Raw genomic sequence first — 12,961 nt, 5'->3', positions numbered from 1 at the left:
TGCAGCATATTTTCTATCTCTTTTATGTTTACAGTCCTTAAAAGACCAGCAAGATTTCAAAGAAAACCGCATAATAGCATCAACCTGATAAAAGGACTTATCGGTGCATCTCTAGTACAGTTTAACACCTACAGTGTTCGTACCACAGTCATTCAGATCTTTCCTTGAAATGTTATTCAAATCATTGTTCTGTATGAGAAATGGCACCCTGAGCATTGCTTTACAGAGAAAGGGGAAGTGCTGCAGAATCTCCAGGTTTTGCAGACATGCCCCCTTTTACATTTCTCAAAGGCTCTTGTTTCACTTTTTTTTTTTTTTTGTTCAAATGCCCTTGCAATAGCTCTTATTAATTATATCTCATTAGTCGCCTTGGAAACGGAGGTGAAGGAATGTATAGTATGAGTTCAAAGAAAAGAAAGAAATAAATCATGTGAAAAGGAAAGAAAGAGGCAGAAAGAGAGAAGGAAAGGGTTAGAGCTAAGAAGAAATAAGGGAAGGAGAAAGTGGTTGTTGAGGGATCAGCCGCGTGTCAGATTAGCATCAGGAGACATTAACACTAGTGATGCTGCGAGGGCCACAATCCTGCCTTTCACTGCTGGAGAGGGAGATAAGCACGCTCTCACAAAAGAGCAAGAGGGAGAACACGAGAGAGGCTTGGCTTGCCTCCACTCCCCTCAGGCCAGCAGCCCCATTTACAGGTACAGCACCTCCTGATGAACACAAGAACAAAGAGATGGATGTTCCCTTTCTACTGTAGCCATGTCAAAGCGCCTTTTAAACACAACTATGGATTAGGGCCGGCTCACTTGAGTCTTCAGACTGCCTGAAGGCTGATCATAAAGGAGTGACGGCGGTGACACTTTGAGTTTGATACACCTAAAAGCAGTGTCATGGATTATTTCACTGAATGCAGTTTTATCACTTCATATTGGGGATTACAACAAGAGACCGTTGGATTCTCCAAAATGTGTTTCAGTCATAATCTTGTTGTTTCACTGTATATTAACTGGTGTTGCACGAGTTATGATTCATTCTTATGTAACCGGCGGAGTGTTTGAATAACCAGAAGAAGCTCTCTCTTTGTCTGCTATAAAGGCAGGGACTGACAGTCTAATGTGCAGATTGTCCAGCCCGTGTAATGATCCACACTGTAATCGCTGAGCGCGGCCACAGGAGATGAGCCAGTTGTTGTTGTTTAGTCTCGGACTTGCATTCAGGAAGGTAATAAGTGGAAGGATAAGCGGGGCAGGGAGTCCTGACGTGGTCCCTCCCTTTCTTCCTTTCCCCCTGACTCCTCTCCCTGCTGAGGGCACGCAGAAGAGTCCTGAATAACAGGAAGTGTAGGGGCAGGAAGTTAAGTCTTGTCTGCCCACGGCCTGTGGTAGGATACTGAGGCTAACTCTGTTTTTTGTACAGGAAGCACAACTGTCACGGCTTTGCTCAGTCTTTGGCTGGTGTCCATCACCTTCACCAAAGCACAGGCATCTTAGCTGCATAGGTTTCGCTTCTTTAAACCTAACAGACACTGTGCAGACATGATCTGTAGGACTCTGGTTAAGGTAGAAACATTGCTTAGTATGTTCGGTTCATTTCTTTAGTTTTTATACCGCCATTACTTACCCTGGTTTTAGTTTGTTTTGTCATTCTTTGGTTATTTACCAGCTTCCCCCTTGTGAGTTTAATTAGTCATTTCCCCTCGGTTGTCCCTGTTCATGTCCCCTTACAGCTGCAGCATGCCTGAGTAATCACTCGCCGGTTCTCCAAGCCTTCTGCCTTCCAAATACATGTTCTATGCTCTGTTACTCTAATTTTTGAAAGTTTGACTGAAAAAAAACAAAAAAATCTGTCTTGTACTTTCAGTTAATTTAGTTCAATATGCCTGTCCTAGTTTGTTGCTTGTTAGCTGGACCTCATGAGACTTGCAATATGTCAGTAGTTTTTATAGCAAGTAGCACCTCAGTAAATATTGGTCTTTTTTTCAAGTAATACTCATACTCAAAGTTCGTAGCATAACCTTGTTTTCTCAGTTTATGCCATTATCTCATATAAATAATCAAATGGTATATTTAATTAGACATTTTCCAAGTTGTAAAAGTATTTAAAAAAAAGTTTTCTGAAATTGAAAATCAACTGGAAAAATCAGGGGTTTCTGACTGTTTCTCTTCCAGGCAGTTTGATCAGACTAGAAATGTGTTAAATGATTGTTTCTGGACAATAGAAATATATTGAAAGTCTATATAACAGTTTTCGCTTAAACTGCTGTGATGCTTTGGGATTAGAGTTGTTAGCAAATTAGAAGTTCAGACTGGTCATAGACTGTTGGTCTCGGCCTCCGGAATCAACTAACCTCCATTCATACTAACTGATTATGAGAAGATAGTTATCTACTGCAGTAGGATTATAATTGCTTAAAACCAACATAATGTGATTTCAAAAAAAATCCTGAACTATCACTTTAAGTGAAGAGACAAAAGCAAACCAGCATCCCTGTCACTTGTCTTGCCCTGCTGACTTACTGCTCTGTTACTTGTGTAGCATGCTTCAAGCTGCATGTGTGCTGAACAGGGGGACACACTTCAGTAAGGCCAGGACTTGTTGTGTTAGTCGTGTGTTATTGACTTTCTGTCAAGCTGACGTGGCCGTTTCTATGGTGACGTGTTCTTTGCACATTGATTTATGTGTTACAAATGTTAGGTAAGCATCTTTCAGAAGTGCTAGATGTGATTATATGAGAGCGGGTCAGGTACACTGGATTATACCAAGGTCTTTTTAATGGTGTTACATGCAGATTGCTACGTTCAAGTCATAAAGATGCTGGGCTAATGCTTTTTTCCATCTGATATCCTTTTGTAATTTTTTACAGAATATGTGAAAAAATTTGAAGTTCAGAACAAATATTTCTTTCAAGGTTTTATTGGTATTTATATTTTACTGAGTCACAAAGGAGCTGTAGGCTAAGATCATGTGAGAGGGACAGTCGGAAGTTTTCCACAGAGAGGCAGTCAAACAAAGACATACATAAAAACACCTTCCACCAATTTAGATCCACAAATAAACATAATATGCTTTGCATTTTGCAAGGAAATTTCCGGATTAGGAGAAACTCTCACCCTGGATTGAGATTGAACAGTTGCATTGCATTATATCATATAAATTAGCCTGTCATCTATGAGAAACTGTAGAAAATTGATAACTTCATGTTTAGATGCAGTTGGGGATTAGAAATACAATATATTCCTTTGAACGTCCTTTGAACGATGACCCTAGTTGTTCAACTCATTCATAAAAAAGATAAAACACAAAACTAATTTAATGTGCTAATAATTTAAAATTAATCTGCTTAGAAATAGTATATGATTTTGGGTTTCCAGTTTTTCTTTTATTTTAAAGATTTTAAAATGTTGCTGCGATGTAAGCAGAGGAGCTACAAAGGTACTATAAATTGATTGCAAAGTAATAAGTCAGAACAGAAAATACCATTTAAATTAAATTACTATCAACTCTCATTCTGAAATGATGCTTTACTAACAATAGCGACAATCATTTTTTAGATTGTTTCTAATATTGAGTGAAAACCCTTTAATCACACAGTTCTGACATTATTCAAAATGTAAGTGTTTCTTTTTGCCATTGACATATTCAGATCAATATATGACTGCAGCTTCAGTGAAACAGCTCCCCAGAGGCTCAATTTCCCTGATTTTGTCTTTCTCCTCCCAATATTTCTGACCTAAGAACTAAAACATCTAAGACTTAAAAGAGTAGTTCATTCTAAGCGGTTGTTTTCAATTGTTCTGTATGCAAATCCAAGATCATGCGGGTTAAACTTAATCCTTTCTTTGGTTAAATGTGGGGCACGAAAGCAATATCTTCTGTTTTCGGAGAGATTCAAAGCAGTTATAACTTAAATGACATACAGATTCATTTTATGGTTCATCTGGGTTCAATTTCAATATTATTGCTGTAGGGAAAAATATTTTGCAGCAGAGGATGCAAAAATATGGATGTAGTTTAATTGAGCAATTCTCACAAGTTATCTTGCAGCCCAGTACCGATACTAGGACAGCCAATACAGGACTTTGGATCCATTTTCACAATATTAGTTATTTTTTAATGCTGCTTACAATATCAAGGTGAATAATTTAGTTGTGCTCAAGAGGCTTACAGCTTTTACATTGTCACCACTTAGTATTTGGTAGTTTGATAATTTGATTATTATTTCCTTCATCTTAGCAGTAAAATTTAGGTTTTGGCATCTTTGCAGAAGAGTTGCTTAGGATAAAGCAAAGGAATTATTTTCTGCAACTGGATGAGAATTTGTTGATTCTCTATAGTGCCAGTGAAACTCTTCATTAAAATATAATTTTACACCACCTGGTTCTCAAAACAGTTAACTACAGTGAAATGTTAGAAGTCAGCTATGCAGCAGATATGCTTATGCCTCTTTAGTAATTCAACTTTTATCAGAAAAATACAACCACCAGATTATAAACAATGAAAAAAGATATTATTTTCAGCAGAGGGTTTTTATAAGGGTTTAAAAAATGTGTGTAATGTCAAACTACTCATGTAACTTACACAAATAAATGTGTCTCATGGTTGTTGTATTTATTAAAGTTATAAAAATAAAATTTTGTATTTGTGGTGGAAATAAATAAATAAATAAAACAGATAACTACAATACTCCAGAAACAAAAAGATGGTGAATAACCTTGTGACAAATCAGAATTGTGCATTAGAAATTACAGTATTTAAAAGCTCATACTTCAAAATTGAAATGTTTTGTCTAATCCTGGTTGCTCTGAAGACGCAGTTTTTTTACATTCCACAAATCAGTTAATACACGGCTGTTAATATTCACATCTCAGGTATAAATAATATAGGTCTATTGCATAAACCACATCTCTGTCCACATTTTAACTCTTAATGCTTAAAATATGCTGCACTCCATATAGACGTATGATTTGCATTATGGAATCTTCGGATATAGTTCTTTAGGTAAAGTAATCAAGCTGTACATTTTCAACGTAGTTGTAGAAATTAAAATGTGAAACCCTGAGATAACAGTCTTATTAGCTTTGTATTTTGAGAGGGTTTGATCACAGTAGACATCAGCTGGAATCACGGCACACCTGGAGTTCGAAGGCCCTCTCGGTTTGTCATCTCACATCTGTGCATGAAGGCTCTCTGGGCCCAATCTGCTATGCCTCATACTTTGAGCTGCTCGACTCTGACAGCCTAAAGACAGAAAAGTAAACACACGATTTTAATAAAGTACCTCGATTTTGACTGGTTTATTTCTAAACCCTTATCAATACAACGGTACTCAAAAATGTACACAACGTTGTTAAAAGAATAAAAAAGGACAAGACAGATCATTCAGAACTTTTCCAGGTACAATTTGTTTGTTGGAGGAAGTTAAAGAAAGAAAACCATGAAATGGTACATTTTTATTTAACCACAGCATTCCATTGTATTCGTAAGGAGTCTTGCCTTACTTTAGGACATGTCTTTTCAATATTTTCCCAACGCCCTCACAAAGGTTTTCAAAATCTGTCATTGTAAGGAAATCTCCTACCCATGGCCCTCTTTAGTCCACCCTACAGATTTACCTCTGGCTACGGCATTTCAGAGCTAAACTATTCCTCTCGAAAATTCTTTCTCATATGTATTTGGATGTGTGATGTACATATGGGTATAAAATATGCCTTGATTCTTTTGGGGGACAATACACATTGTCACCATATTTTAATTTTTACTTTTACTTTTATTTGTTTGTGATGTGCACTTAAAGCCTAGGAAAGATATTTTTGTCGCAGGGCACCTAATATTCACAGGCTCGTTCTAATTTAAACATGGCTGTCAAGTCTGCATGTTTGAATTGGCGAAATAAGGGGAACATTGTCATTATTTTGCGGTCTGTTGTGATGTGGTTTGATGAAATTCTTTGTGGGGGTTCATGCAGTTCCTTTGCTTGGCTCTGACAGCAGTGTGTGTGGGTAGTTAGCAAGGTGATCTCAGTGAAGTTTGCCTACAGTGGAGCCCTGATTCAGACAGCCAGACACCATAATGCCCGTTCATCTGTAACCCATAATGACTGCGTGTGACTGGAACTGGTCATTTTCGTTTCCCCTGCCAGGTCAGGCTCCTGTCTTGCTCACCGCTCAAATGCTGACTGCATCTCATGGCTGGAGTTGTTAACCTTTCCACATTTGTTCTCATACTGTATGGGAGGTAGTTGTTTGGACAGTTTCTATTTGCCAGGTGGAAGTGATGGATGTGCCTCTAGGGAGTGGACAGTATCTCTTTTTGCACAGAAGCAGAGACAGGGCATCGTTAGATGCTCCCTGGGGCACATTGTGCCCTAAACTACCGGCCAGGTTACTAGCTCCTGTGAGAATTACCCCTGGTTCTTCTTGTCCCTACTGGCTCCTCTTCCAACCTTGGAGAGTTCAGCTACTCTAATGTGAACACTGAACTGGAAACCTTCTTAATCATCTTAAGAGCAAAGCAAGCGTCAGTGCTTAGAAAACATTTAAAAAAAAAAAAAAAAACAGCTGAAGCTGATGAACCATTGAATTCTCATCTAAAGTAAAAACACTTTCCAACTCATAAATTATACAGCATGAAGTCAAGGTTATTGGGTTAAAATCAACTCAATTTGAGTTATTTTTCCTAACCTATGTTTGGGTAAAATATGGATAGATGCAGAGCGGTGTTGTTCTAGAACAATAGTATTGAGCTACAAGTTTACCACACTAGAATGAGTTAGAACCTAACATCCAGGCATAGAATGGTAGGAGAGTCGCACTGTATGATAACCTTAAGTAAAAATACCACTGTATATCTAGCAGGAATGCTGTTCATATCTTGCCAACTGCTGTTTTAAAACAACATTGACCTTAATGGATGGTTGTGCCCCTATGTAAAGTTTTCACTCCATGAGGGTCAGTGCTTTGTGCAACCATAAATATTTCCAAATTGGGAACGTTGAGCAGGTAGGGAAGCTAGAATGTAGATGCATTTCCCTTTATGTTCTATTTAAAAGCATTGGGGATCCTGAATATAACAGGTTTGAAAAGGATCATTGGGCACTGCACCCTGAAGCATCGTCCACTATCCAGACACTGCCGTCTTGAATTGTTTCAGCAACAGTAATAAGGGGGTATTTCACTTGTTAGTCACTCTCACAATGGTACTGCCATGATTTCACTTTTTTCTTTACATACTAAATGTTACCCCGTACTTCATGGTTTGATTTTTCCACAGCAAGTTTGTTGGATATTGAAGTCCCTTTGTTCTACTGAAAATGTAAAGCTGACTTCCAGTTACTTGAACTAAAGGTTAAGTACAGGAGCAAGGAGAGATTATTGCATGTGTATCTAACACTTTCTTAGTTTGCCTGAGAACAGAACACAGGACCCTCTGGTGCTTCAGATTACTTAAAGAGACATCGTTGGGTGTCAAGTTAATATTACGTTTTTTTCCCCCTCTCTTTTCAGACTGTGGTGCGGTGTGCTGAGGAGCAAGAAGTGTACTGAGGAGAGTGAAAGAGAGCGCACAACAAGAGATCCTGTTGCACAATGTTCTAGGGAGTGGGGGAAGAAAGTGTGTTGTTTTGATACTGTTGACGTGTCTGAGAGACCGGAAAGGGCACAGCCATGGGGCGGAAGAAGATACAGATCACCCGGATTATGGATGAGAGGAACAGGCAGGTAAGTGGGAAAACACCGTTCTGTCATTCATGTGAAACATTTCAACCATATTTGGATAAACAAACCTCTGTCTAAAGCCTTGCTTATTTATAAATGTGATATATTCAAATTAATAACCAAAAAAAAAAAAAAAATTCAGTGTAATTTAGATTTGTCAAATTAAAAAGGTGAGTATATTTATCACACCTTCTGCCTCACAAACGTAGAATCAGGTGTTCCACAGAAGGTGCTGATAAATAAATCCATCTCAGGTTTCCAGACACCTGTCATTGCTAATCTGGTGTTCTTTTTTTTTCTTTTTTTTTTTTTTGCAGAAGAGTGTTTTGTTATCTTGGCAAGATCTTAAGAGCTTTTTAATAAATAAAAAAAAAACCCTGTACATGATTATTAGCCTGACAACAGGGTTCTACAACTCTCTTAATTATGTGAAATAAATAATGTTTCAGTGACTACTAGCTGCAAATCACGAAAAAGCAAAGTGTCATATCGTGTTGTCAAATATGACCTATTTGGTGGGGTTGCCATATAAAAAGAATACAGCTGCATTAGTTGTCTATTGCCAATAACCTTTTTTTTAGCTTTGCGATCTGCACATATACCTCTGTTGTTGCAAAATGCAAGTAGACTCGATCCATTCCAGAGATATTTACACTGTCGCATGATGGTGGAAGTATCATGGTCTGCGGTTCTATTTGCAGATCTAGAAATTGAACAACTTATCTTCATAGATTCAACAATGAAGTCTATCAGTTAAATGAGTTATTGAAAACGCAGGGAGACATGAAGTTAAAAAGATTATGTTAAAGTACGACAGATCTTAACCAGAAAAAGTATCTGTAATGTTGTATAAATACATGTTGTATTGTGAATCCAAACAGACGTAGAGTATATATATTTTTTATTTGTTCTGTCATGTAGAAAATGAGTTTTCCATTAAAATGTATTTTTGCCTTTAAATCCTTTTGCTGATTTAAATGTTTGAGAAATTATTATGGAAATAGCTGGCTAAATAGCTCCTTCCTTAAAAAGCTCTTGTTTCCAGACTTTTTTTTTTCAAGCCTGGAAACAAAAAGACAAGATACGCAAAATATCCCATAATTTCTGGATACTGTGTAAAAAAGTACCAGTATTCAAGAAATTCCTATTTCAGTATGTTGGAATAATGAAGAATGTTTCATTTTCTCAGTATACATCTGTATCTTCAGTTTACTGTCTGAAAGTCACCGTTTTCTTCAGCTTGCCTCGCCACCTTGGACCAGAGTTCAGCAGCTGTCACGGTGTATCTAAACAGACAAACCTCCCTCCCCAACGTCCCAGCCAGCTGAACAGGAACCATGACATTTCATTGTCAGTGCGGTCGTATTTACAGACTCGATTCCCCTGCCACTCTGCAATTTCAACTGGAGAACTTGATGAGGCAGCAGGAGTGCCGTGGTGCAGAGGGGGCCTCGTGGTGAAGGAATGGACTGTGGGTACTCGGTAGGGCTCGTCCCCCAGGTCCCGGCGGCATGGCTGGGCCCCATATTTGCTGGAACTCTATGTGTCTGAAGCTATTTGGTAGCAATTAGGTGCAGCCACTGTAGCACAGCACCCTCTCATTTGCAGGGTGGGGTCAGAGGGACACGCAGCGCCCATCTTTGTCTTGGCCGCATTGGCTTTGGCTGGCCGCAAAGGAAGGGAACGCTGGAATTCTCTCTTGTCCGCTCACGATAAATATAAAATCCTGAACAGCAAAGCACTGCATAAAAAAACAAGGTCTTTTGGATATCTGCAGCAAGAAAAGTATGTTTAACTGCAGTCAATTTTGCTTAAGATGAAGATTAGAGGACACTTGCTGTTTTTATATCGCTTTTTGAAAACGCATTTGTTATCGTATTTAAATACAGCAGACACACTGTCAGGACCAATATATGGTATGATACAACTTGCTTGAATGCCACTCTGACCACGATGTTTTCTGCAACCATTATCAAAGAAATTCAGCCAAGTGTGGCACAAAGAATCCAGAATGTGGCCCAATTATCAGTGTAACACCTGGCTTTAGTCTGTACACTTTATGCAGAAACCTGTGAGATGTTAAAACAAACAGGAAGGAGATAATGTTATGGGAAAACAGGTTGGTATCTAAATTGCTGAGGAAGCCAATTAACTCTTCTGTTGATCCATTTATTGCAGACAGTCTTTATGAGGAAAGTGCAGACACTTTTTCTACATTGCTTCACCTAAGATAGGATGTGCAGGGAGGAAAAAAAAATAGAAATTGCTTATTATTAATGTGTTCCAAAAGTCTAGTATTTTCATCAGATTTTAAACGTCTCAGTGTATAATCAGCACAACGCAGGCAATTCAGCTCTCATTTAGGTAATTTTAGCTGGCACAGCAGAAAGTTGGCCGTGACAATAGGCTGCTGTGCTAAAATAAAGCTTTGGTATTAAGTGATATATGTGTGCACATCGCTCTCCTCCTTTTTTTTTTCTTTTTTTTTTCTGTGGGCCATAAAGCACACAGTGCCATCTCCCTGGGGCATGCTCCTAACCAGGAGGGGGAAAGCCATTTGCATGCGGTCTTCAGTGTCTGAAGACAGTTTAAATCTTTTTGCCTCTCTGCTTTTAACTTTTATTACTCCAGCACTTTAAATAAAAAAAAAAAAAACTTAAGTAGGCCATTTGTGCTGTATTCATTTTCCATACAAGACACTGTCGACAATAGCACTGCACCAATAGGACAACAAACTGCAGCTCTTGTCACAATTAATACAATTATTTTGATGATTAAAGTCATTTCACAATAATGGTAATGGTAGGTAATAAAGGGTAATTCCTACTGCATATGGTGGGGTACTGCAAAAGTGACGGGCCTAACCAAATTCATCAGCTGGCCTTAATGCCAGATAAGAGTCATATCAGGTTCACTTTTGTTTCAATCAATTAATACAATCATAGCACTCTGATTTGTCCATCTTCTTTCGGGAATTAGTGCTTCTTCCTAAAGGAACTGTCCTAAATAAAATCAGACACAGTTCCAGCCTCAGGAAGGGCAACAGTGGGGAGAGAGTCCCACTCTGTCCAACTTCACTGTCCTTTAAGTGGAATCTGAAGGACCAACCACACATCCGGTGTTTTCCACCATGCATGAATTCTGGAGGGACCGTCAATGTCTGGACCTGTTTTAAAGCAGAAATGATGCTGGAGAGGTGCAGAGGAGTCATTAGTCTTCTTAGTTAGAGTAAACGTTGGTGAAGCCTAGTGAGCGGTGTCTAGTGATGTCCTCTGGATGCCATTAAGCTGGCTCACTGGGGGTAATTGTCCAAGTCATTAAAAGTTTGATGATTTTGCTTCTGGGTGGTGGGTTGCCTGCCCTTGCTGGTGCTCATTTTGGATTTTGCCCCAGTAAGGCAGCTCCCTGGTGGCACATTCAGGGTTGCTCTCTCTTACTCACTCTCGAGGGAGCAACAAAGAACACACCTCCTGATTCTCAGCTTTCACCTTTTCTCAAAGTTCTTTGCATGACAGGTAAAATATAAAATAAATAACTAAAAAAAAAAAAAAAAAACACAAAGGCAAACTGTCCGGTGTGACAACCACCTCATTTGTGAGTGTTTTAATGATATTCATTTGTTCTGTAAAGCTGTGCTGATAAAGCTGGTCTCCTTATGGGATAAAAAAAAAAAAAAAAACACATGGATACATATGTGAGCGTGATTAAGCACATATTAATCTAGGAATCGTATGGTTTGTGTTTTAGAAAACTGAAGTAAGATGAAGAACACATACATTTCCTTGTGAAACCCTGAGTATAATTGTCGAATAGTAAAGGACTAAAATTATGTAGATTTTTCTAGTCACATTGAGCAATACAAATCAAACAAATCATTTTGCTAGTCTCCTACATTCATACCCAATACCATTTTTTGACAAGTGGTGGGGAAACTGGAATCATAGTTACAACCTGCTTATTACCAGGCTAAGCTTCCTGCTGACGTGCACACATTGCCCTGGGATCACAATGACGAGGCAATCCTCACTTTACAAAGAAAAACCTAAAGCTCTGCCTGTGTGACATTTTTTATCCAAGAATTAGACAAACTGCGTTTAATTTCACGTTTAACAAAAGCAGACAATGTGTTGTGTAAGGTACAATGGGAAGCATGTCTTTGACATGTGGGAATTATATTTTAAGTAACATGCAAAACATATGTTTCACATATGGAAATTAATTTAATTTTGCAACGTGAAACATGTGGGGCAATCTAGTCACGTGTGAAATGTTTTGATATGAAGAGTCTTTTTTGTAGTAACATCTAATAGTGTGTCAAACTTGGAAATTTTGATGTATCTTGGAGCCAGTGCTTGCTCTAGTTATGAGTCAGTGGGGTTTGCTATTTGTTTGAGTTCTAACTACTATTACCAATGCATGCCAGTACCATTATTGTTTCCACTTTATATGTTCGAGTTCACAAATATTTCTTCTACAGATCATATGGAACCCTACTGGTCCCAAATTGGTTGGAATTTCTTCTGTGAGAGACTTGCTGTTTTTCTGACTGGAAAGCCGCAATATCTGACTTCTAAATGCAAAGACAGTGCGACATTATGATGCACCTTGACATGTAAAACATGTGAGAAAACGTTCTACATGTCAAACAGTTGACAAAGGTTTTCCACATTTAAAATCTTTTTTTTTAAAGGTTTTGTTGGCTCTAGTGGCCTTTATTTGAAAGTAATCCAACAGGAAAGAGGGTAATGAGAGAGGAGGAAGACATGCGGCAAATGTCTCAAGGCCGGGAATCGAACCTGCGACTACCGCCACGAGGACTAAGGCCTCCATATGTGGGTCATGCTTTGCCACTGTGACACCACAGCACCCCACATTTAAAATCTTTTTCACATTTTCTTCACACTTTTATAATGAAGTATTTGAAGGGAGATATGACAAGTCCAAAAAGAAAGCAAAATCATGCCAGCACATAGAGCCGTTTATTCTTCTGCTGAAATTTGCATATTGGCAAGATGCATTTATTTTTAAATGAATAAATTAATTATTGCAACACATCTGCGTATTGCCAATGTGTGATCCCTAAATTGCATCATCCTCTTTTGATCCAAATCCAAAATATTTCCAGGAATCCTGCTAACATTTGGGTAGCTAGCATGTCATCCTCTCCTCTGTACATGATCGGCCAGAGGTACTGTAGGTTTCAAGGTTAATAGCACCCTCTGGTTGAGGGCCTCCGAGCCCAAACTTGT

At 38.5% G+C, this 12,961-nt stretch overlaps 1 protein-coding gene across 12 annotated transcripts in view; it reads left to right on the top strand.

The window, feature by feature from the left end:
* Positions 1–12,961, top strand: part of mef2aa (myocyte enhancer factor 2aa) — a 71,786-nt gene that overhangs the window by 17,572 nt on the left and 41,253 nt on the right. For all 12 annotated transcript variants that reach the window (XM_014983333.2, XM_014983434.2, XM_014983418.2 and 9 more), the window contains exon 2: positions 7,503–7,715. In XM_014983333.2, the coding sequence (XP_014838819.1) occupies positions 7,662–7,715 (54 nt within the window). In that variant the 5' untranslated portion in view covers positions 7,503–7,661. The remainder of the gene's footprint in view (positions 1–7,502; positions 7,716–12,961) is intronic.

This window comes from Poecilia mexicana, unplaced genomic scaffold (genome assembly GCF_051168715.1).
Source record: "Poecilia mexicana isolate PSO_F unplaced genomic scaffold, ASM5116871v1 scaffold_6, whole genome shotgun sequence".
NCBI lineage: Eukaryota > Metazoa > Chordata > Actinopteri > Cyprinodontiformes > Poeciliidae > Poecilia > Poecilia mexicana.
The sequence above is the reverse complement of the archived record's forward strand: the minus strand, read 5'-3'. Positions and strand labels throughout refer to the sequence as shown.